The following is a 25726-nucleotide window of genomic DNA, read 5'->3' as shown; positions in this document are numbered from 1 at the left end:
TCACTCTGGGGTAATCCAAGTATATATCCACGAATATCCACACCACGGATGGGACCAAAGGGCCAAGTTTTGGGATGCTTTTCCCTTCAGGGCCAACTCCTTAACTCTGGTCCACCACAAGCAGCTCTTTTGCCTGCTTTATATCTGGGATGAATATTCCACCCAGTTTCAGGGGCCTTTAGGCCAGATGGCAAAACGTCTGAGGGAGGAGGGACTCTGTTTGCCTAGTTCTCAGTTGTTAGATCTTCTAAAATTAGATCTTTAGGATTTGTGTAACAGTTTTTGTATATTTCTCATCTCAAAATGGTAGGAAACCATGCCACCAATTCTGGATAGTCACATTTGGAGAGCTTCAGGAGTCCACAAAAAGGGTCTGGGAAGCTTAGTATTCCCTTTCCATTTCAGAGAAAGTAGTATTAGCAAGTTTTATCTTTGTACCTTGAACCTGAAGGAAGGGGAAAAAAAGCGAGTTGGGTTGCTTGCATATATCATAAAGCATAAATATTCTTCGTGATAAATACTGGAGGGTTTTTCATATTCCAGAAGAGTTGAATAAAATATGTCATTAATTCAATAGGCATCCAAGAAGAAAGTGTACATGTTGTACAATCTCCAGCCTGATCGTTCTGTGACAGGAGGAGCTTGGTATAGTGACCAAGACTTTGAATCTGAATTTGTAGAGGTGCTAAACCAACAGTGTTTTAAATTTCTTCAGACTAAGGTAAATGATCCATTTATATAATTTGTATATGATTCTATGATATATATCAAGGCTGCAGTTATGAGAAATTGACTGCAATGTTCATGGTGTTAAGTTACTTTTACTGAGAAACAGGCAAGTACAAATTGGGGTGAAATTACATAGAAATTAACTCTTTTATGAAAAAGTCCTTCATTATAGGTAGTCCTTGGCTAATCACCACTTGTTCAGTGACTGTTTGAGGTTATGATGGCACTGAGCAAGTGGTACTTACCACCAGTCCTCAAAGTTCCGGCCATCCCAGCACCCCCCCCCCGTCATGTGATCACAATCTGGGTGCTTGGCAACCAGCTCGCACAACAGTTGCAGCATCCCGCAGTCATGTGATTGCCATTTGTGACCTTCCCTGCTGGCTTCCCACAAGAAAGTCAGTGGGGAAGCTGGCAGAGATACAACTTTAGAGAGAGAGGTTAAAACAGGGGTGTCCAACCTTTTGGCTTCCCTGGGCCACATTGAGTGAAGAGGAATTGTCTTGGGCCACACATAAAATATATAATATAGTTAATGTATATAAATAATAAAATTTCATTTATTTTTTATATTTTTTAATTATAAAATTTTAAAAAAGAGGGCAACATAAAACTAGTGGGATATTTGACCTTATTTTTGTGAAACTAATGCATCAATGTCTGGTTCAATGAAAGTGGTTGCAATTCTCAGTGAGTTCTCAAGGTGCTCGTCAGAAATTTTAATTCTAATTTTACTCTTCGTGTGCTTCATCCTTGAAAATAGTAGCTCACAAATGTAAGCAAAAAACCCAAAAGCGATGTCCTGAATAAGGCATGATTGTGAAGCGAGGGATATTTTTCTCTGGGGAGATAGGTCTTATAAAAGTCCAGTAGAGAGACATGATCAAATTTTTCTTTTGAGTTGAATGTCTGATTGCAACTCTATGCATTCCATTTGAAAATTCGGAGGTAATGTAGTTATGTCAATTGAAAATGGAGTCGAAAATATACCAAAATATGGATGATTTTTCCGGAAATTTTGAAACCTGTTCTCAAATTCCTGTATCAAACCGAAAAGCAAGGCTGCATATTTCTCACTGTTCACAGGGCTGTGTTTAGCCAACATATTAAAATGTATAAAATTATTTTCCATAACTTGAGCTTGCCATACTTCGTTTCATTTCAAACACTGTTATGGTTTGAAACACTGCAGGGATAAGTTGGTTTTCACATTGAAGACGCATGTTTATCTCATTGAAATGAGTGGTCACATCCACCAAAAATGCTAAATCTGTGAGCCATTTTTCAACTTCAAGTTCTGGCACAAATTTTCTTTTTGATTTCATGAACAACTTGATTTCATTTCACAAATCATAAAATCTTTTCAGCATTTTACTCCGACTTAGCCACCGTACTTCAGAAAAGTAAAAGATGTCCCCATAATCAGCATCCATACTTTTAAGGAACTCCTGGAATTGGCGATGATTCAGTCCCTTGGCCCTTTTGAAATTCACTGCTTTGATGACAATTTGCATAACATTATCCATTTTTAAAGCTTTCGTGCATAAATTTTCTTGATGTAGAATGCAGTGATACTTCATCAAACATGAGTTGCCAGCGGCACTTGCACCATCTTCTATCAATTTTGTAAGTCCCTCACTTTTACCAGCCATTGCCAGGGCGCCATCAGTAGATATACCAGATATGTTGACAGTGGTCAAAGAGAATCGCTTTAATGTCATTTTTACTGCTTCATACAAATCAAGAGATTTAGTTGTGTCTTTTAATGGCGCCAAAGAAGCCATTTCTTCAGTGACATTATATTTGTTATCAATACCTCTAATAAAAATGGCAAGTTGAGCCATATCTGTAGCAACAGTACTTTCATCTGTCACCAAAGCATAACATTTGAAATTAGCAGCTTTACTCTTCAAACCTCTTTTGATAGATTTTCCTGTTTCTTCAGTTCACCTGGCTATAGTCTGGTGAGACAAACTGATTTTAGAAAAATCGCTTTTTTTATCAGGACAAACTATATCTGCCATGGTTTCCATACATTGCTTAATAAACTCACTATCGGTAAATGGTTTTGAATTATTTGCAATTAGATTTGCTACCAAATAACTAGCTTTTATAATAGAGTCCTTTTGTGTTGTGACTTTTTAAAAAAAAACATTGAGATGACAGATTTTTTTTCAGTTCTGCTAATTTATCTTTACAACAAATTCCTTGATACACTTTGAATTTGGCAGCATGTTTTTCTGTATAATGCCATTTCAACTTGTAGTCTTTGAAAACTGACACATTTTCCCTACAAATTAAGCATAGTGCCTTAGTATTTGTCTCGACAAAAAAGTACTCATCTGCCCATTTTTTGTTGAATACTCTTCCTTCATCCACGATTTTTCTTTTTTTTTCTTTTTTTGGGTTCTGTTTTCTGTTGAAATGACTTGAAGCCACGCTGGAATAAATTTATTTAGGAATAAATATAAATAATAGATAAATATATTTTTTAAGAAATAACACAACAAGCCCATCGTAAATTGTTAGGTAGGCAAATAAACAAAGCAAAGTTTAATAATCAAATAAGAGTGTAAAATGGGTGAACTTAGGGGTGCCCAATACTACATGCAGGACTGCATTCTGGACCAGTCATAACTTGTGGGTGGTCCTTAAGGGCAGCCCCATGTAGAGCACATTGCAGTAATCCAAACGAGTTGTAGCCGAAACACCATCATCTGAGCAAAAAAGTGTTGGAGTAAATTTATATTTCACTGCTGCCATGGTAGATCTCAAAAAACCCTATATCAGAATACAAAATGTGAAATTTGGTAGTTTCATAAATTCTGGTGCATTTTTCCCTCTTAAGAATATTTAAAAAAAGAAAACCAATGTCCTATTTTATTTTGGAGATCCATGGACATAGTCTAGGGGCCCTGATGATCCATGACATAATGGATCTCGGATTTATTAGTGATCTTGGATTTATTAGTTGCAACCAAGTCATAAATTACTTTGCTATTAATTGGTTAGGCCTGGTGAGAAATGTAGAGGAAGAGAACTAAAGGAAACAGAGACTATTGCTATTAACATAGACTTCAGCTGCTCTCAGATAAATGTTTATTGTGTAATTGTCCTTCTTCAACATCAGGCCCATAGTATTGACATCATTGTGTCCCCTTGAAACTTCTTGATTTGGACTGCTAAAGATCCAGCAAAAGCTGTTTTCTATCACCAAATGATGTGTCAAGGACATAGAAGAGCTAAATTTGTCAAGTGCAGTGGGCTTAGTTCTCCATTTTTCTACTTTTGATATGCACACTTTCTCCCCGAAGGGGACCTCCAGTGCCGTATCTCCCAAACCCCTCCTTTGGGAGGAAAGGGCTGGGCAGGCAGCCCCCCACCCTGGCTTCCCCACGTGGGGACCCCTCCCCAGCCTCGCCTCCCCGGACGGCTGCAGTGCAGGCAGCCCTGGAAAGGAGAGCCAAACCCTTTCTAGCTGAAAGGGATCGGCCCTAAATTAGGTTGACCATATTTCCTTGAGACAAAAACGGGACACTGGGATGCAAAAACGGGACAGGGTTAAACTTACGCAATATTCCGTATCAGTCCCTGTGGCCTTGTTTCCCAGTGCGAGGGGCAGTCAGGCTGGGATCTCACAGCAGCAAGGCAAGGCAGAGCAAGGCTGATCTGGAAGACTGATACCTCACAGCAGCAGAGTTTCCCTGGCGTAGCAGGGCAAGAGGCAGGCACTAGGACTGGCACGGAATTACAGCCGGGCTCCAAAGCAGAACTCCACATGGCGGCAGTCTCAGAGGCAGCAACAGCAGGATACAAGCCAGCAGCAGACTCAGGGATGGCGGTGACAGTGAGGCAAGCACCAGCAGCAAGCCGGGGGGCAGCGACAGCAAGACTAGACGCGGTGACAGGCTCGGTGGCGGCAGCAGCGAGGTGCAGGTCACGATTGTTTCTGGTGCAACTATGAGGCAGGGTGAAGGGCCAGGGTCCATCACGTTGGCAGGGCAGGACTTCTGAGGTGATTCCAGAGCAGAGGTTTGAGGTGGTTCTGGGAGCTCGATAGAACGGTTGTCTGCGACAACCAGCTCTTCTCCTGAGTGCCTTTTATTGCCTTGAATCTCCTGCCACTTGCGAGTGGGAGCCAATCGCCTCTCGTGCTCCTGGACTTTTTTTTCTGCCCTCCATGCTCGCACGCTGATAGGTGCCTAACGCGTGTGCTGATAGGCGTTTTTTTAAAAAACGGGACAAAATGGACATTTACATTAAAATGAGGGGATATTTTGGGGCCACATTACTAGCTGTTCAGGGCCACATGCGGCCCGTGGGCTGCGGGTTGGACACCCCGGGTTAAAATATGATGTAACAGAGAGGTTAAAATATAATTGTACTTACAGGTAGTCATCAACTTACAATGACAATTAGGACCAGAATTTCCATTGCTAAAGCACGACTGCATCGCTTAGCGACAGCAATCCCTGCACTCCCACTTGCCTTTGTTAACGGAGTCCTACAGTCGTTAGGCGAGGCAACTTCCTGCTGGCTTCCCACAACCAAAGTCTAGGGAAGCTGATAGGAAGTTGCAAGTCCCAGGCTGGCAGGCAGGTAAAAGGCTGCTGCTGGCTGGGGGAGGGAGTGAGGAGGTGTGTGGCTGGATCACCATCTCTCATGGATGTAGTAGTGGATTCTAACCTTCAGGAATTCTATAGAGCAGGGAGTTGGATAGCATTAATGGCCCCTTCTAATGCTATAATTTTATGATTCTTTAGAATCTTGTGGTGGAAGCTTTGAAGCCTGTGTCTCCTATCATGGATATTTGTCCTGAACAGTTTTTGAGTGCATTGAAAGCTGGTCCCAAGGAAGCGGTCCCTGGGATATAACTAAAAATGCAACTGTAATGCTTCCCACAAGCTTGTTGGGCACCTATACTTTATGTGGCAGATGTGGTACTTTATGTGGCAGAAAGAGAGACCAAAGTCCTAGTATACAACAGAGGATTCTAGTTTACATGGTTTGAATTTCTAACATTCTGCTTCCCAGATGTGTTTATCTATACATATCTATAGCTTTTGATAGCACTGAGAATTTCAGCATTTCATGTGGTTTTATTCCAAAGTTTGTGTCATTTCTATTTTATTAGCTAAGTTTTCATTATTGGGTAAAAGCAAATCATAAAATAACCAATCCGTTTGCATTTTCTTCCATTCTCTCAAGAAAGTTGCAAGCACTTCCCTGAAGAAAAAATATTTGGCCAATTTTATCTTCCACCAGATATTGTGGTAATTAAGTTATTGTTAGGCATCATCCTGACTTCAGACAATGAATGAAAAATATTTTTTTAAAATCCAGTTCCTAAAAGTCTACAGTATTTGTTTTTAAAAAGGAACTTTTCTATGTGATAAATTTTATACTGCAGTCAAATGAATTGCAGCAAAAGCAAGCCACACAGAAGTTAAGTGTGTTGAAGGCTAATTCTTTTGGTACCAAGGAATGTTTCTTTAAAATACTCTCTGAATAGCTTACTTGCAAACATCTTTGAATGAACATCAACTAAAAATATATTCTCTACTATATCTTTTTCCATTGGTATTATCTTGTAGGCTGAAGCAGCTCGAGAAAGCAAGCAGAATCCTATGATACAAAGAAACAGCTCATTCGCATCTTCTCATGAGGTGTGGAAATATATCAGTGAGTTAGGTATCAGTAAGGTAAGACCATTGGTGTATTTTTTTTTTCATTTTGTGTTCAGTGAACAATCTTGTGTTTTGCAAAATAATAGACATTTTCTTCTGTAGTTGTAGATCATTTGGAATTCCAGCTTTAGTAGAACTGCAGTAATGCATTTGTGGGGGCTTAATTTTAAGGTGTTAGTATTGGTTCTAACCTCTTCAGGGCTCTAAAAGATGTCTGAATGATGGTTAATTTTTTGCCAGTTGTTTTCATGAGCCATTTTTAAAAATAATCAGTTGGATTATTAAATCCATATGAGTATTATTTTAAAAGTACTATCTTGAATATTTTGAATATTATCTTGAATATTTAGATGTTATCCACAGGTAGGTAGGTAGGTGAGCATTTTTTTCTTGTAAGCAGTAGAAGTCTAGATTCTAGTAAAACTTTTAAATAAAAATGCATTAACTTCAGAATGTTCATCAAAGAAATGCTCTAGCTATTGGGTTTAGCAATTACTTTTAATAGTAATGGAATATAAAACAGATTTTAATTTCAAAGAAAAATAAGATTCTAGCTGATAGCACAAAAGTATGGGCATAGAGTATTTTATAATAGTGTTGGATGGTGTCTTCCTGGGAATGTAATTCTGAATTAGAGATAGAGCTCTGATACAACAGATGAGTATTATGATTTAGTTGATTTAAAGCACTTTTTATTGCTGTTTTGCTAGAATAGGCTTAAGCTATGCTTTTGACTGAATTATGTTTACTTTTTAAAATAGATATTTAGCCTATCTGTGGCAATTTTATTCTTCTTTATTATACTTGAATAGTCTATGTAATTGGAATGCAATTGTCTTTACAACAGCATTTCTTAGTAACTAAACTAATGGGTTAATTCTTTCATGCTGATTTAAGTTCCAGTTGGATTTTTTAAAAAAAGTTCTGTTCAATTAAGCATTATTCTATAGCAAGCATTAACAATAGCCTGTTTTTCAAGCATCAGTGTGTTCCTTCTTTTGCTAGAGAATTCTTCCTTGAGCTTTTCAAATTTTTTAGGTGGAATTGTCAATGGAGGACATAGAAACCATTCTAAATACCTTAATATATGATGGAAAAGTAGAAATGACCATTATTGCTGCAAAGGAAGCATCAGCAGGGAGTGTGGACGGACATATGAAACTCTACAGAGCCATCAGTCCAGTCATACAACCCACTGGATTGATTCGGATACCTTGTGGACTTTGTCCAGTAAGTATTCTTCAGGAATAATATGTTGAGATCAGATGTTTAACTAGTGTAACTTATTTATCTATATATTTAGTAGATCAGTCATTCAGACTAGACCTCAGAACACATAGAACATTGTTTTATATCTGGTAAAATATTTAAGCAGGAATGGGAAATCAATCAAGCAGGTTTCTGTTGGTGAGTATGCACTGTAAGAATTACTGGATTAATGGATCTTTTTAGCAAAATTGTATGGTTTCATTAACGTTTGGGTTGTATTACTAGCAGTTTATATATTTGCTTATGCCAGCTTTAATTTAAAAAATAGCCATTTTATTTTATGTTGAAATAATCTAGGAGAAATTAAAAATATCAGCAATTAAGACAGGGAAAATTAAAATCGTTTTTGCCATAAATGTGAAGGAGATCTGAGCAGCCTTTTGGTGGTTGAGGCCCTCAGTTAATATTTTTGTGGGCTGCAGTGGACAAATGATGATACAGGATGGCCATAGCTAAGCCAGACATACATGAGTTGAGCTAAGAATTCATGGGTTTTTTTTTTTCTGATGGAGGGGAGGGATACTAATTTTTTTCCCCTCCTTGATCTTTTGAGAAAACGTTTTGAGTATCTGAAACAGTAGTGAGGGTGTTGGACTAGAATCCAGGAGACTGAGAGTTGTAGTCCTCCCTTAGGCACAGATGCCAGCTGAGTGATTTGGAGCCAGCCCATCTCTGTCAGCTAACCCACCTCACAGGGTTGTTGTGGAGGAAATAGGAGGAAAGAATATTATGAGTTGTCTTGAGTTGTAGAAACTACATAGTCTTAAGCTGTATACTGATGTGTTTCCCATGTCAAAATAGTAGAAAACTGTGCCACTGACTTTCAGTAATCATAGCACCCTCACTGCATTCAAAGGGAATTTGAGGGCTGCATATAGTACTGGGAGACATGTAAAGGCCAGCTTCTTTGTGGAAAGAGGATTCCAGAAGGGTGGCGCCACAGTCTGAAAGTAGACTAGAGGCCTCCTAGGTAAGCTTGCTTGCTTGCTTGCTTGCAAGAGCTTTTATGCCTCTTCAATCACACAAGTCAGTCAAGTGGCTTACAAAGCTATAGAACAATAATACTGTTTGCCGCTGTCCCCGCCCCCCAAAAAAGAACAGAGAGTTTGGTCTTGTTTGGTCTGACCGATTTCAGTCCTGTTCAAGGCAGTGATATGAAAACTTATCACATTTCAGTAGATTCTTTTACATCTTTCAGAATTTACTCAACCCAAAGGCTTCTGGATACTGAATATCAAAATGAGATTAGCCTGAGTTCAGACTCTTTTAGGACACAAACAGAACATGGCAGATGGCAACTGGCTGATTGTTATTATTTCACCATCCCAACAAGTATGTTTCTTTACAGCCAGGTTCAGTACAGGGAGTTTCGACTTAAGACTGTTTGTTTAGCTATCATTTGAAGTTACAGTGGTGCTGAAAAAAGTGACTTATGACTGGCCCTTGCACTTAATGACTGTCGCAGCATCCCCATGATCACATGACCAAAATTCAGGCGCTTGGCAACTGGCATGTATTTATAATGGTTGCAATGTGCCAGGATCACATGATCACCAGTTGCAACCTTCCCAGCCGGCTTCCGACAAGCAAAATCAATGGGGAGGCTGGATTCGCTTAATGACCATGATTCACTTAATGACTGCAGCAAAAAAGATGGTAAAATCAGGTGTGGTCCATGATGCCTTTTAAGTACCACTGTACATGTACAAAGTTTAGAGGTAAGGTTGGTTGTCTAAAAATTGTTCACACATGACTATATCCAATGGTACTCTGCAAATGTTGGTTGCTATTTACATATTATATTTGTATCTGATTCTCTTCCTAGGTTTTTGATGATTGCCATGAAGGTGGTGAAATATCTCCTGCAAACTGTATTTACATGATGGAATGGCTAGAATTTTAGGAGTCAAATAGGGGAATTGGCTCTGAAACTTTAAACCAGATGAATCAAACTTCTTCTTAGAAAACTACTTGGGCATTGGGTTGATACTTTTGAAAATACTGACTGCCCTGCCATGTGTTAGATGGGATGCTGTAGGATTAAGGCTCTACAGCTGCTTCCAAGTAAGATACATAGGGATACAATTGAACAGAGCTTTAAGAGACAAGTTAAATTTTGATTAGAGAATTAGTTTGGTGTACTGAATAAAATGAACCTATTAGTTGCAACTGAATCCTGCAGCGTATGGTAAGTTCATCATATTAAGGGAGCATTTAGCTCAAGATACTGCATTATTTTATGGCACTGGAAAACAGGGACACAGTACATCCAGATGTTCTCCCATGAAAGTCTTATTAAAATGACAAGAGAATTTGTAAAAGAGGCAGTGTTTTCTACAAGTTAGTGCAACAGTAGTATTAGGGTTGGTGCTATGCTCCATTACATAAATATTTATACATTTGAAAGCTTTAATGCTGAAAAACCGATCTCTTGAAAATTTATTAAAATGCAAAAGCGATTCTGTGTGTGTGTGGTGTAGAATTTGTTATCAGGAAATGTCAGTGACCATCAGATTTGTCTCATAGTCAGACTGACTATATGCTGCTTCCAAGATCAGTCAGAAATTATGTCTTGAACATCAGTTTTGGAATCAGTATCTTGAGATTTCTTCATGCAAAGCTCTACTGGTAAGATATAGCCACACCTCTACCTAGAAAGGTAACAAGCAATACTTCACATGTGGATATTCTCTGTGCCTCTGATGAAGTGAACTGCAACTAATGAAAACTTAAGCCTTTTAATACGATTTGTTAGTTAGAAAAGGTGCTAACAGACTCCTGATTTTTTGGCACTGTAGACTAACATGGCTCTCCTACAATGTCTTACTGTATCTTATAAGGGAAACAGAGTATTAACAAAAAAAAATTCTCTTCTGTGAATTAGCTGAAGTCCTTTGTCATTAAGCATTCTTATTTTGTTTAGATCTTTAAAAAAGCATTTTAAATGAGTCTCAACTTCATTTTACAGAAAAATGCTTCTTCAGCCTAGTTGTTATGCTTTAAAATAATGCAAGGTACATAGTTGTCCCTTTCTGAGAGGATGAAGCTTCTGTCAACTTTTCTTCTTTTGTGGTAACATTTTTATCTACCATTATTGTCTTACATTATTTATGTTTCCTAATTTCTTCAGTGTAGTAGAATGTTTAAGGAAAATAATTGGATTCACTTGTACAGCGGGCAGTTTGTTCATCTAAGGCAGGAAGACTTGCTACTAGACTATTGCAAAACAACTACATCTGCAAAGGTTTCTTCTAAGATACCAGAAGCATGTGAGAAAGCATAGCTGAAGGATGAAATGCCTGTGCTCTTCCAGATCAAGAACAGCACCCAGCCAGATGAACAACCTGTCTTTCAGAATACCCAATGCCATGTGAAGAGACAACAAATTTCTCAACACCATGGGTTGACAACATATAATGAAGAGAACAAAGGATGTAAAAAGGGGTGGGGTGGGGAGGTGACTAGATCCTTTGAGAGCTGAGTAACAGAAGAATCAAAGGCTGGATTTGGGGAAAACTGTGTCCACCCAGATGCAGCAAGATGTTCATCACAGCCATGTTTCACTTAATCTTCCCTGTAAAATCCCAGACTAGCCACTTGGCAGGGCCAGAACAACAGTAAAATCTACCATTACTAAGAAAAATGCATTTTTAAATCTTAATCTCCCCCCATATAATAGTTCATGCACAATGGAAATCTAAAATTTCCCCCTCAGAATTGTGTAGGGAATGGAGTGTTAATAAGAATCTTCGTATTTGCTTATCACCTTTCTATAAGACTGTGTCCAAAGAGCTCAGAATATATCAAATTAATAGGAATAAATGTAACTGTATAAAGGTACAATAAGAACAGATGCAAAACCTAAATATCAGTAATGCATAATACCTCATGGCTTACATGGACATTTTTGGCAATCATATAGTAGTGATTTCACTGCTGCTTTCTACACTGTTTTTTTTCAATAACTTAGTGTAGATTTAAAAATACCAGAGTCTGGTAGTACCTTTTCCAACTAACAGTTTTTATTAAAAGGTATAAGCTTTCCTGAGCATCAGCAGAGCATGTGAAGATGCCTTCTCTTCCTCCAATGGGATATATGCCATCATCTGTCAGCAATGCTCCTCTGGACCCTACATAGGACAAACGACAAACTTAGAACAAAAGAATTAATGGACACAAGTTTGACATCAGAACTCAAAAGCAAAGTAACATTCAGCCTCCCAGGACACTCCAGGGCAGACCTCAAAAGGACTATTTTGGAAAAATGGGACTTTAACTACCATTGAGCAAGAATTGTTGAACTCACATACATCAAAAGGTTTCATGCAATCTTATAAGGTCTCAACAAACAAAAGGTTTTTAACATGCTACAACTGCTAATTGATAAAATACAGTACTTGTAATTTGTCTTACATGTAACCTGCATCAGAATAACCAGCCTTTCTTTACCATCTTCCCCCACCTCACCCCAACTGAAATCCTTCATCAGTCTAGCCCAGCCTTTCCCAACCTTTTGACCCTGGAGGAACCCTTGAAATGTTTTTCAGGCCTTGAGGAACCCCTGCCTGTTCAGGCTCAAATATAGGTCAGAAGTTACAAAACTATTATATTAGTTTCATGTGTAGGCCTGTATATATGCATTAGCAGTATTCTTAAATTGAAAATAAAGAATGAAACTTCTTTTAAGGTGGAGTTGCCCAAATTCGAAATAATTCTTTAAATTGTGATCTCCCAGGGAACTCCTAGTGACCTCTTGCGGAACCCTGGTTGAAAAACCCTGGTCTAGCCACTCTATGCATCTGAGCATAGCTCACGAGAACATAGGCCTTTTAATAAAAGCCAATAATAAGAAAAAGTGCTTACCAGACTGATTTTTTGCTATCATAGACTAGCACCACTTTCCTCCTCCAGTATAGATTTAGAATCTTAGGAATTCCTGGAAGTCTCCTATCTAGGCACTCTGTTTTGCCTTTTTTGCCTTGTCATTGCTATCCACTAGAGGTGCACTCTCTGTTTTATTTAAATCATTTAAAGGGCCTAAGTGGCCCTTTCCAACTCTGCTTCCATGGCTCCCTTCAGGCAGCACCAGCCTCCTGGCCCATCTCTGCCCAAGCCTCACCTCCTTGCTATCCCTGCTACTCCTTGACTGTGAGAGACAAGTCGCTGTGTAAACGAATTCATCTTAAAAACATTAAAAATGTTTAAGTCTTCCTTGAATTGAGCTTGTGAAGAAAATGCAACCAAGAGAATAATTTCAGCAAATGCAGTTTAATACCTTTAGGTATCATTTTTCAGTTAAAGGGAAGTGGCTGAAATCCTTTATTTTTCTCAGTGGGTTTCCAGAATGTTAACAAGCAATTATAATTTGGCAGCCCAGCACCTAGCCAACTGGCTGTTCTCAAAAGCAGGCCTGATCAGGTTAGTATTTGGATGAAAGGCTACAAGCAGCTAATAGTCTGTAATGATTGCCCTAGCCCAAATACTCAGACTCACAAGAGGCTGCTATATGAAATCTGATTTATTAAGGAACTAAAGGCAAATACAGAGAAAGCTGAGAATGAGCAAAAGCGCGCCAAATACAAACTTAAACCCTTGGTGCAAACGTATCCCGCCTCCCTCGTAACAGCCCCGCCCGGCACAGGTGCTAGCAATCGTCAGAGTTGCTAGCCTGGGAAAGTAACCTTGAGCGCAGTAGATAATGCAAATACATTCCAGAGCAAAGCCAAAAGATAAGTACTCCCATCCTCCCGAGAAAGATGAAACACGCATCCTGCTAATGACATGCGAAACGTTACGATGTATCAAAGACATTGAAATGGCGAACATGACATAGTCATACTGTTACCAGGAAATGTCATGGACATGTCTAATGAAGTGACAAGAAGCTCAATTCAAGGGAAACATATTGTTAATGTTTTAAGATGAATTTGTTTACACAGTGATTTGGTATGAATTAAGTTCCTCAAAGTATGAGCTTTATAGAGTGTGGGTGTTCTAATTATCACTCCAACAAATGTGAAGAAAATGATTCAAAGCTCTGTAGAGAAATACCTAAAAAGTGGAGTATTTCAATTTCTGAAACATACCTCAAAGTAGCTGCTCTTGAAAAAAAAGGTAACTGACTGAAACACAGAACAGAAATTGGAACACAAAAAGGACTGCTCTTACTTTCAGTTGATCTGGACTGTTTATTTATTTATCAAATTTGTCACCGCCCATCTCCTCCGAACAGAGGGACTCTGGGCGGTTTACAATATAGACTAAATATATAATAAAAAATTGAATAAATATACAATAAAATTCTAATAAAATCCCATTAAAACAAACAATTTTTGAACTACCCCAGCTCATAAAATCCAGATGGCTATGATCTCTTCAATCATTATGTAGGAGGGGCACTTTAAGCACTAGCCAACCCCAAGTATGTCGATTCTCCTCCCTGCCCCAAGCCTGGTGGCAGAGCCAGGTCTTCGACTTCCTCCGAAAGTCTAGGAGCGATGGGGCTAATCTCACCTCCAGGGGCAAGATGTTCCAAAGGGCGGGTGCTACTGCCGAGAAGGCCCGCCTCCTGGACCCCGCCAGATGGAATTCTCTTATTGACGGGGTCCGCAGCATGCCCTCTCTGCATGAGCGGGTGGGACGGGCTGATGATACGGGGAAGAGGCGGTCCCTCAGGTAACCCAGTCCCATGCCATGTAGGGCTTTAAAGGTGATAACCAACACCTTGAATTGGACCCGGAAGCAAAGTGGTATCCAATGCAGCGCACGTAGCAAAGGTGTTATGTGCACCCTTCTAGGGGCGCCGAAAATAGCCCGCATGGCCGCATTCTGGACCAGCTGAAGCTTCCGGATACTCAAGGGTAGCCCCATGTAGGGCGCATTGCAGTAGTCTATATGGGAGAGAACAAGGGCATGAGTGACCGTCCGAAGGGCTTCCCAATCCAGGAAAGGGAGCAACTGGTGCACAGCATGAAGCTGTGCAATGGCCCTTCCGGCCACGGCTGCCACCTGCTCTTTGAGCAGGAGCCGTGAGTCCATGAGGACCCCCAGATTATGCACCGGGTCTGTCTGGGGCATTGCAACCCCATCCAGAACTAAAGATGACAAAGTCCCAGATACAGAGGAACACTTAACCCACAGCCACTCTGTCTTACCAGGGTTCAGCCGAAGCCTGTTGTTCCCCATCCAGACCCCTACAGCCCCCAGGCACCGAGAGAGGGCAGTCACAGCATCACTTACCTCACCCGGGATGGAGATGTATAATTGAGTATCATCGGCATACTGATGATACCTCATCCCATGGTGATGGATGATCTCGCCCAGCGGTTTCATGTAGATGTTAAATAGGAGAGGAGAGAGGACCGAACCCTGTGGCACCCCACAAAGGAGAGGCTGAGGGTCGGATCTCTCCCCCACATCACCGACTGGGACCGGCCCTGGAGGAAGGAGGTGAACCAGCGCAAAACTACGCCGCCCACCCCGAGCCCAACTCCCTGAGCCGACCCAAAAGGATACCATGGTTGATGGTATCGAAAGCCGCTGAGAGGTCAAGAAGAGCGAGGATGGATGCACTACCCACATCCCGCTCCCGCCAGAGATCATCCGTAAGTACAACCAATGCCATTTCTATCCCATATCCAGGCCTGAAACCTGACTGAAAGGGGTCTAGATAACCGTTTCCTCCAGAATCCTCTGGAGTTGTAATGCCACCACTTTCTCAACCACTTTCCCCAAAAAGGAGAGGTGGGAGACTGGACGAAAATTATCCAGTACAGTAGGGTCCAATGATGGTTTCTTGAGAAGGGGTTGTACCAGCGCCTCCTTAAAGGCATCTGGAAACACCCCCTCCCTCAAGGATGTATTAACCATTGCCTGGACCCAACATGTCACCTCCCAAGCTGCTTTCACCAGCCAGGAGGGACATGGATCTAATTGGCAAGTGGTGGCATTTACTGTCTGGAGGATCCTGTCCACTTCCTCAGGTCCAACAGGATCAAACTGTTCCCAGATAATATGGTAAGTATGATCCCTTGGCATCTCCACAGACCCTGCCTCATGCTTGGAGTCTAGCATGGAGTGGATCCAAGCGATTTTGTCTTGCAGATGCTCTGAAAACTCCTCTGCACAGCCCTGTAGGTGGGTCACTGCACCCACCTTCCCCAAAAGGGATCATGAAATGATTGCTTTTTTTTATCATGAAATACTTCTTCAACCAGGAACTTCTGTGTCAGTGACTGGGCTAAAGTCCAATAATAAAACCCATTTAAGCATTTTCTGTGATAGTGGGGATCAGAAAGGTGCTTTGCTGAAGACCCTTTAGGTCAATCTTACTGGCACTGATATTGACCAGTGACCAAGTGGAAAAATCAAATATTTCTTCAGCAAGCATGTTTCAGAAGTGATAAGGGCTTTTACCATTGAAAATTAAGACTTATCTTGCTGCAGCAGCAACTGGACTATCAAAAATTCTTGCTATGAGCTGTGTGTGCAACCCAGAGATCATTCTAATCCCATGACAGTCCACTGCAAACTTTTGGTACATCTTCTGGATGTCAGTGATAACATGCCTAATATTCAAGTCATCTGGGCAAGGCAGGCATTGGAGGGACCATGTTATCTTAACAGAGGCTGTACAATTTTCACTGAGTCATAAAACCATAGGCAGAGATGAATCATACTCGTTTGACAAACAGCTGCATGCAAACCAAATACAACAGAGCCCACCCTGGAAAATACAATGAATTCTGTGTTTGAGATTATTTTGAGTCAGATAGATTCATTTTCAAATCTCAGCATATAGCAAGACACAAGATGTTGAGAGAAATGCTATTGAGTTGAAACGGGCTGTCACAGAAACAGTAATTTCTGTATAAAAAACATACATACATATGCAAGAAAGCAAAGTTCCAAACATTTGGGAAAGAACTTTCCTTAAGAATGAAAATTTTTTGGACAACACCCTTCTTTTTTTTCAGATACTATCTTGCTGACCCAATTACATACCTGCTCTTTCTACAGAAATGCTGATTATTCTTTTGCATGAAACCTGCTGCAGGAATTGGTATGGTAGGTCTCCTTTTAGACAGGACAGTTTAAAGGATAATTGCTTTTTTCCCTTAATAGAAACAATTTGATTATTGAGGCAGTAGTGTGGGAGCAAAAGTCATACTGTAGGTAAGGAAATTTACCTCTTGGTAAAAGTTAGAAATTGCTGGTTGTATTAGTTTTTAACAAGATGAAACTCTGAAGAATGCAAATTCTGGTTTTTCCAATACACTCCATTTTGGGGGGAGGGCAGAGTATTAAATTCTTTTTAGGGAAGACATTCTAACTGCCACCCTAGACATTATGAGCCCATGGCTAGAAACTGATGTATTTGACATTAAGCTCTTTCTAAATGCTATTTATGAGAGCATAAATGTAGATTATTCCTGTCCATAGTGTCAAGTCTATTCAGAACCAGTTTAGTAATTGTTTTTTATACCTCTGTGTGTTTTATGAATTCCCTAACTCTATAACTGCTTCATTACAGCAATATTTCAACATTGTTTCAAGACCTCTCAATGTCCTCTTGGAATCAAAGCCATGCCATCACTGAATTCTAGTCATCCAGAAAATTCTGCTTCTTAGGTTCTGAAAGCCATATGATATGGGTGAGATCTGCCCCACAGATACATTTTTATGGATGCAGTATTCTCATGGCCTGATTGTAACAGAGAATGTTCAGTTCTCAATGCCTCTTAGTGATCAAACACTGAGCACAAATTTTCTCCAAAACATTTAATCAGCACCATAAAGGCAGTTAGCTTGGTGGCAATTCTGCAAGTTTATAGGGATGTTGTCTCACGGCATATTAATACTGCTCTCCTCAGGTTAAGGAGAGCAGAAATTTGTAGGATGAAATAGTCCATCAAAGCTGGGTTTGGTTATAATATTCAGATAACAACTTCTTACCTCAGTACCAGGTAAGAAGGTAGACATTTAGGAGATGATTAAATATAACTTTGAAATGTCTAACTGGTTCTGATCCCATAAAAACTAAGTCAGGACCATAACCATCATTTTTCAAGTTTCTGAAAAGGAAGTTTCCTTATGATCCATGTCAACCAACTACTATTCCTGAAGAGCAGGGGAAAGGCTGTAGTTTGGTGGAGAGATCATCAGGGAACCCCAAATAGCCTTGCAGTTCACAGCTATCTGCCATATCCTCCAAGTGTCCTATGCTCCATGAGCGAAGCAGGCCACCAGCTGGCTGTCCGAAGTGGGATGTCGGTGGCTGATCAAGGCTCTGAAGGCAGGGACTGGACAGACAGGTTCTTTCTGCCAGTGGTAATTCAACCCAGTTCTGCATGGCTGAAAGAAAGAGTGCAGGTATCAGAGATTAAATTTGTGCTTCATGCGAAGTCAAACCTTGTTGTAAACATGTTGCTGAACAAGCTTTGATGGCTGGGTTCACATCTGAAGCCTAAACTGCATGGTAATTTATCAGAATTTGTGATCCCAGCCTTCACCTTTCACAACATTAACTAGCCTATAGTTGCAAGACAGTGCATAGTGGAGATGACAAAAACCAGTATATGCTTTCCCCTATTTTTCCAAACATTCTTCTTGCCCATGATCACTTATTCAACAGCAGAGGCCATTCCACCTGCTCCAACCCTTTTATTCTTTTTACTAGTAATTGGTCCATCAACTGAGTATATGATGTTTTCTCTTGTATAATGTTCATTCTCTCTGCAATTTATAACGTGCAATAGCTGCTTGCTGGCAATTCTTTCTATCTTTCATCTGGTCTGGAGGATTCCAAAGCCTTTTTCATAAGCTGTGGTTAGAGTCAAAATGTAAGGTTCCCAAATGAACTGGTTCAGAGCTGTTTGTGCTAACAACATCATCTAAAAATGCTTTGTAGCTAGCCAGCCATCAGTAAGGGTAAAAGGCTGTGCTTAATAACCTAAACATGGCATCCTGCACAAACTAGTCTCCAAATTACTTTCAAGAGTGAACACAATGCCAACATTCTTCTGATAATTCACCAGGGTTATCCCTAAAATGGTGACCAGGCCAGAAAACTGCTTTGTCTGCTTTGCTGTTGTTACCTGTTTTGTACCAGCAGCAGAGAAGCCATTTAAGATAGCGGTACTGGGCCAGAAGGTGTCCCTGATGAGCTGCCCGCTGGTAATAGAGGATTGCCTAGAAAGAAATAGCAACATTTGAGAAAAAAATGTTACTGCTTACTGAAAAAACTGCCAGGGTAGGGGTGTGTGAAGTTACTCTGTCCTTTGCAGAACATATTTTGCAAACAAATATGTCATGTAATCTAAGGATGGTCAGATAGAGTAGATTAGATTAGATTAGATTATAGATAGGATATTGAAAAATATTTTGCAGGGCTGCTTTACAGCTTTGTTAATGAGGAATCTTAAAAGGAGTTTTATTTTGTAATGAAACATCCCACAGATATTCTAAGGCAAAGGTAACTAACCTGAGCCTTCAAAATACTTTTGCAGTTTTTAGGACCCAAACAGACTGCACTACTGAATGCATGAAAAATGAAATGTAAGTGTAATGTAATGTAAAAACATTCATGAAAAAAGCCTCAGTCCCCCAATTGAAACATCCTGGTCCAATCCACTTTGCACGCCACTTGAACTCTCCACTGTCCTAAAAACCATTAAGCGCAGCCCTAAAAAGCTTGTCCACATCTGTTGCAGCATGAAGAGAAGCTTCACTTCAGCAAATCTACTTACTTCCCTGCTTTAATTAGGAATACAAGGAATATAAAGAATAATGCTGAATCATTGAATTAGGAATCACGTCCCCTTGTTCTGCCTCCCCAGTTCACATTTATTTGTTTGATTGATTTATATCCTACTTTTTGTACAGGAGCTCACAGCAGTGTAGATAGTGCTCCCTCCTCCTATTTTTCCCCATAACTGATACTCTGTGAAGTAGGTTGGACTGAGAGAGAATGATGGGCCCAAAGTCGGCCAAGATTATAACATGCTCCAAATTGTTTTCCCTACTGCACTTGGGGGAAAAAAAACTTTCATTGCCTCTAGTGGAAGCTTTTCCCATATATAATTGCAACACAGAATATGTTTTCCTTATCCAGATGTAATCCCACACAATGAATAACTACTGCATAGCAATCTACACTTGGCAAGGGACATTTTCTTTTTTAATCCCAAGGGGTATGGGGTGGGGCAAGGCAAGGAGGACAACACAAGGTAACCCAGAGGCCAGAGATTCCCACTCCTCCTCTAAGCACAAATGAAAGCATAGAGGGCCCAGGCTTCTACCCTAAAAGCAAGGCACCTGAGAAAAGAAGCTGAAAAAACAAAACAGCTGGGAACAGCTTTGGAAGCAGCTGTGTGGGTCTTGCAAAACATGTGGCAACTTTAATACTTCAAAGAAAGGTACTTGCTTACTCTAATGCACTTTGTGAAGCATCTCTCTTGAATGCTTTGGACAAGGGGTATGGGGTAGTCTTAGCTACAAATACTGAGAAACGGAACATTAGTAACTTGTGTCTACTTTAGAAGGAAAGCCAGGTTGGTGCAATGGTTAAGGCACCAGGCTAGAAACCAGGAGACTGTGAGTTTTAGTCCAGCCTTAGGCATGAGGGCAGCTGAGTGACCTTGGGCCAATCACTTTCTCTCAGCCCTAAAAAGCAGGCAATGGCAACCACTTCTGAAAAATGGTTTATGGTTTTTATGATTGTAAGCTGCCCAGAGTTACTTGTTGAGATGGGCAGCTATAGAAAACAAACAAACCAACCTTGCCAAGAAAACTGCAAGGACTAGCCCAGGCAGTCTCCAGGAGCCAACACTGATTCGAAGGCGTGCACACGCACAAACTACTTCAGAAGACAAGGATATCCCAGACAAAGAAGGAATTCCTCTGATTTCCAACAGCGTTTAAAGCTGCTGGACTGTAGTTTCACAGCATATCCATTCCTTATGTTAGTACTACAATTTATGGCAGGCAGATTTTCTTCTTCCTAGGCTGAAGTCTGTAACTTATCAAAAGCAAATAAAATATATGTCAACTTACACTAATATAGAAATGGCACCTTTGGCCATGTAATTTATGGGCTGATACATACTTAACAGCTATTGTCCCCTCTCCCCCTTCATAATCTGCAAAGTTGTACAATTGCTGTGTGCCTCTTTCACACACTTTCATAACACTTTCCAGCAAAGATAATATTTTTGCAGTGAAGAAGCAACAAGATAGGGAGAAAGCAAAGGCCAGCTATTCAGTTTGTCTCTGTGTTCCAGGATATACTAGGCACTTTAGAGATAATAAAATACTTTTTTTCCTCCAAATTTTCTACATAAAGAGGTAACATATAGGCTGAATAAAACAAAATGGGACTGGAAGACCTTAGCCACGTTCTTTGTAGTGCCTCTTCCATGTTCGTAGCATAAGCCTACGTTGTACTGGGCTTTGCTATAGTTCTGATCTGCAGCCAGCTTGAAACAGGAAAAAGCCATTTTGTACTGCTCAGCTTGCATGTTTTCAAGCCCTGGGAAGACAATATATAACAATAAAAAATTCAGCCAACCATGGCACCCGCACATTCTTGAAATGAACATACAACTGTTATCTGTCTCATTCATATAGGAGTAACTTCAGATCTAATTCAGAGGCTGTCCTGCAGGAACCAGCTGTTAAATGTAATTGCACCATATTCAGCTATATTATCAAATTCAGTTTTATAAGGATCCTTCCACACTCCATAGCAAGAAAGACTTGCTATTCTAGTTTTACCAATAAATGTACAGAGAGCTGAACTCAGGTCTTTAACATGGCAGAGATTATTAGACTAACATTTTAATAAGCATACATCTTTGTGGCTCACTAGACACTAGCTTGTGCACAGATTTTCCTTCAGTGAGTGAGTGAGAATAGATTTCTGAAGGACTTATCTAGGCAGAATCTGACTATATTAAAAAAGATACTGTCGCAGATCACGCACTCTCCTATTATTATTAGAATCACTATTTGTGTCATATATTCTTACTGAAATGGGACATTTGCTACTATCCAGGTACAAGTGGAAATAATCAACTTTAAGGCAATTATGCCCATACAACCTGCTTGATATTGAGCCTTGACACTACTGGCATCTGTGAAGACAAACTTGCTTAAGCAAAATCCAGAGGACATTTCTGGCCTTGCTGACAAAATTGCCTTGCTGACAATTTTCTTGCGCAGCGTGAACAAGAGGATCGCTGACTTGATACTAACCAATCTAAAATACTTAGTTGAGGAAGTGAACATAAAAAGAATAAAAGCAAGCACGAAATGTGCCAGAGTTCTTAATTTTAATGGAAATTAAAGCTGAACACATATCTTGGACTTAAAAATGTAGATTTTAATATGCTCAGAGCAATGGTAAGTAGAATTCCTTGGCAGGTGAGATTAATAGGAAAAAAAGGCGGGATAAAAAATAAAATTTAAAAAATCTAATAATAGTAATAAAGCAAAATCTCCTTTAATTCAAGGATGGCTTGCACTGTAGCCCTGGGATTTCATGGTGGTTTCCCATGCAAGTACTAACAAGGTCTACCCTCCTTAGTTTTCAATCCTAGACAAGACTGATGGAATGCTGGTGAGAAATCCTAAAAAAGATACAAAAAAAGCACCTTTTCAAACAATTCCAATTAGAAAAAAAATGGAGGACTGAAGGAAAATCACAACGCGCAGCTCAAAAAGCTTAAGACTTGAAAACAAAAAGGGACACAAAAAGGGAGTGTAAAGAGGGAGAATTCATCACAGAAGGGTACATAAAAATAGTCTGGAACTGTACCGAAGGTATCAGGAAAGCTACCACTGAGAGCGAACTGAGGTTGGCAAAGAATGCCATGAGCAATCAAAATAATTCTATAGGTTACGTTCAAAATAAAATTTCCATCACTAAGCAATGTGGTCATAAAGCGTGACATCTGCATTCCTCATTGCCATCGTTAAGCACAGACCATGTGGGTTGTTAAGCAAGGACTTCATATAACTGTGACGTGTCATGTTCGCCGTTGCGATGTTTGATGTACATCGTAACGTTTCTCATGCCATGGTGCTGACGGGCGTTCCGGTTGGGAGGAAGCTGCTGGGAGACCTTGTACCAGGCTGTCTATCTGTTTTCATGGGGATGGAATGTGTTTGGGTTGTTTGCGTTCAAGGTCTTTTTACCCGATGATTAGCAGAACTCGTTAGGAGCACCTGGGATGGGGAATTTGAAACGGTTGTACGGGAGGAGGGCTTACATTCGCACCGAGGGTTTTTAGTTTGTATTTGGCACGCTTTTGCTCATTCTTAGCTTTCTTTGTACTTGCACACTATTCTTAAATAAACCAGATTTGATTCAAGCTCTTGCTTGTGAGTCTGAGTATAATTTAGGATAGGCAACCATTACATAAAGCTGAGAATCTTTGTAATTCCCGTTAACTCCTTCCAAGTATATTCCTTGTGAGGAAATTAGTTAATGATGACTGAACCAAGACCAACATCCGAAGGGCTGGAACTGCAAGCTGGTCCAGCACTGAAGAGCCCCCTTCCCCCCGACCTTTCGTTCTACCTGAGGGGCTCCAGCTCAAGCCCTGAGCTGGGGGGATCCAGTGATGAGGGAGAACCTAAGGAAGAGGCGGCTGGGACTTCCTGGAAGTATTGGTTCCCCATGACCCCTGAGGGGGAATCGACCAAAGTGGCCCCAGAGAAACGACCTGACACCCAACGAGGGGAAGAATCGGTGGCCCCTGAGAGGATGAGAAGGTTGGAGGTGAAGGTGGAGTTGATGGAAGACCTGTTGAAAACCCTGTCGATCGCGATGGGTGACCAGGGAAGCCGCGACGAGAGTCCTCGCTCCCCACTGCCCTCCCACCTCCTCCTAGCGGACCGCAGCTGGTTTGAGGTCGGAGAAGACATCGCGACGGGCCCTACTGCTCAACCCGCAGCTGGGTCCCCTCCAACCGGGAAGGTGGCAAAGGACTTTGCTGTCAAATTTGATGGGGACCCCACCAAACTTTCCTTTTTCATAACCTACACGAAAAACTACATGAAGCAATACGGGTCGTGTTTCACCTCTGAAGAGGCTAAGATATCGGCCATTACCCCTAAGCTGAAAGGCAGAGCAGCAGACTGGTATGTCCAACTGACGGAAGCTGACGCTCCTGAGCTCGGGTCGTTCAACTTCGTGTTCGCCTTGAAGCTGTTTTTCGAGGACCCCCTAGCCAAAGCCAGGGCTAAGGAGGCGCTCAAGGAACTCACCCAAGGACCCAGGTCGGTAGCCGACTATGCCCTAGAATTTAAAGCTTTGGCGGGCAAGGTTCCCGACTGGTTCCAATCAACACTCGAGAGATTTAAAGAAGGACTTAACCGAGATGTCCTCAGGTGGGCGCTGGGCAGGGATGACCCGGAGTCACTGTACAAGTGGATCTGTTTGGCCGGAAAGGCTGAGCATGCCCAGCGCACCTACATGCAGACCTGTCGAACCGAGAAAACAACAACCCTGACGCGGGGACCCCGGAGCAGAGCAACAGCTGCCCCGAGCCACCAAGCAGGAGACGAGGAGAAGGATCGCCGCTATGCGTGAGAGCAGTGCCTCCGTTGTGGGAAAGGAGGCCATCGAGCCGCTGAGCACCCGAAACTCAAGTCCAGAGAGCGAGCAATGAAAGCCCCGGCTAAATCGCCCCAGCTGTCACGCCAAACGACCGCAGCCAAAGGTGCCACTGACCTGGAAGAAGAGCTGTATCTCTACGCAGAGGTTGAGGAGGCTGCAAAAGAGCCGGCGGGAAACGCCAGCCACCTGCCCTGAACTACGCCCTGGGGCAGGTGGAGGAAGATGGGTGTGAGGATGCTATGGTGAGTGCTGATTGCCCCACCCTGGCAGTGAAAGTGAAGCTGGGCTCCCGCACCCGAACCACGGAAGTTTGGGCTTTGGTTGACTCTGGGTGTTCGAGATGCCTCATCCACCCGGATCTAGTGACTGCACTAGACCTGCCGTTTCCCTCTCCAGCAGTCTTTGATCTTTACCCAGCTAGATGGGTTAACAGTGGGGTGGGGGGTGGGGGTGTCCAGCAACTCATTTCACTGGGACTGTAGCAATGCAAATGGGCAGCCACAAAGAGGCTTTAAAATTCATTATTGCACCTGTTGGCGATCCCATGGTAATTCTAGGGATCCCTTGGTTAACTTGGTGAAACCCCTACATAAACTGGCAGCACCGAACCCTTACCTTTAGCGATGGGTTTTACCAAGCCCCTCCAATGGGGAGACCCTTAAGTGGGGGGGGGGGCAGGGCTGCAATTGCAGTGCCATGCCCCAACTTACCGCAGCTCGAAGGGCTGCCGGACCGCTACTGAGACTTTGCAGACGTTTTTGGGGAAATGGAGGCAGACCAGCTGCCACCCCATCGCAAAACTGACTGTGCAATCGAGTTGCTCCCCAACACGCAACTGCCTAAACCGAAAATTTACCCAATGACTAAGAAAGAACTAGAGGCATTGCGTGAGTTCATTGACAAAAACCTGGCATGGGGGTTCACTGAGACTGCCAATTCCCCAGTTGGCGTGCCTGTACTCTTCTGGGAAAAGGAAGATGGCACACTCAGACTCTGTACGGACTATCGGGGGTTAAATTCAGTCTCCCTATGTAACAAATATCCTTTGCCTCTAATGAAAGACATGTTAGCCCACCTATCAAAAGGGAAAATTTTCTCTAAACTCGACCTCCGTGAAGCCTACTTTCGCATACGCATACGGGCTGGAGACAAGTGGAAAACCGCTTTTAATTGCCCCTTGGGCTCCTTCCAGTACAAAGTCCTCCCGTTCAGCTTAGCCGATGCGCCTGGAGTATTCATGCAATTGATTAATGAAGTGTTACATGATCACTTATTTAAGGGAGTCTTGGTCTATTTGGACGATGTACTTATCTACTCTGAAACCGAGGAGGAGCATGAATGCCTTCTTAGGCAGGTGTTAGAAAAACTAAGGGCAGCCAAGCTGTATGCCAAACTGTCCAAATGTGAATTTCACAAAACC

At 41.5% G+C, this 25726-nt stretch overlaps 2 protein-coding genes across 3 annotated transcripts in view; one reads left to right on the top strand and one right to left on the bottom strand.

Annotated features, from left to right (window-relative positions):
- The window catches only part of POLR3F (RNA polymerase III subunit F), a 30822-nt gene extending 20302 nt beyond the window's left edge, over positions 1-10520 (top strand). The window contains exons 6-10 of the mRNA XM_063298612.1: positions 578-721; positions 6324-6431; positions 7455-7646; positions 9511-9627; positions 9661-10520. Coding sequence (XP_063154682.1) covers positions 578-721; positions 6324-6431; positions 7455-7646; positions 9511-9588 — 522 coding nt within the window. The 3' untranslated portion in view covers positions 9589-9627; positions 9661-10520. The remainder of the gene's footprint in view (positions 1-577; positions 722-6323; positions 6432-7454; positions 7647-9510; positions 9628-9660) is intronic.
- Positions 10521-17452: 6932 nt separating this feature from the next.
- The window catches only part of DELE1 (DAP3 binding cell death enhancer 1), a 36618-nt gene continuing 28344 nt past the window's right edge, over positions 17453-25726 (bottom strand). For both annotated transcript variants that reach the window (XM_063298611.1, XM_063298610.1), the window contains exons 8-10: positions 21071-21213; positions 18782-18875; positions 17453-18038 (exon numbers count right to left, since the gene is read on the bottom strand). In XM_063298611.1, coding sequence (XP_063154681.1) covers positions 17788-18038; positions 18782-18875; positions 21071-21213 — 488 coding nt within the window. In that variant the 3' untranslated portion in view covers positions 17453-17787. The remainder of the gene's footprint in view (positions 18039-18781; positions 18876-21070; positions 21214-25726) is intronic.

This window comes from Candoia aspera, chromosome 3 (assembly GCF_035149785.1).
Source record: "Candoia aspera isolate rCanAsp1 chromosome 3, rCanAsp1.hap2, whole genome shotgun sequence".
Classification (NCBI taxonomy): Eukaryota; Metazoa; Chordata; class Lepidosauria; order Squamata; family Boidae; genus Candoia; species Candoia aspera.
This window is presented reverse-complemented; position numbering and strand designations above follow the sequence as displayed.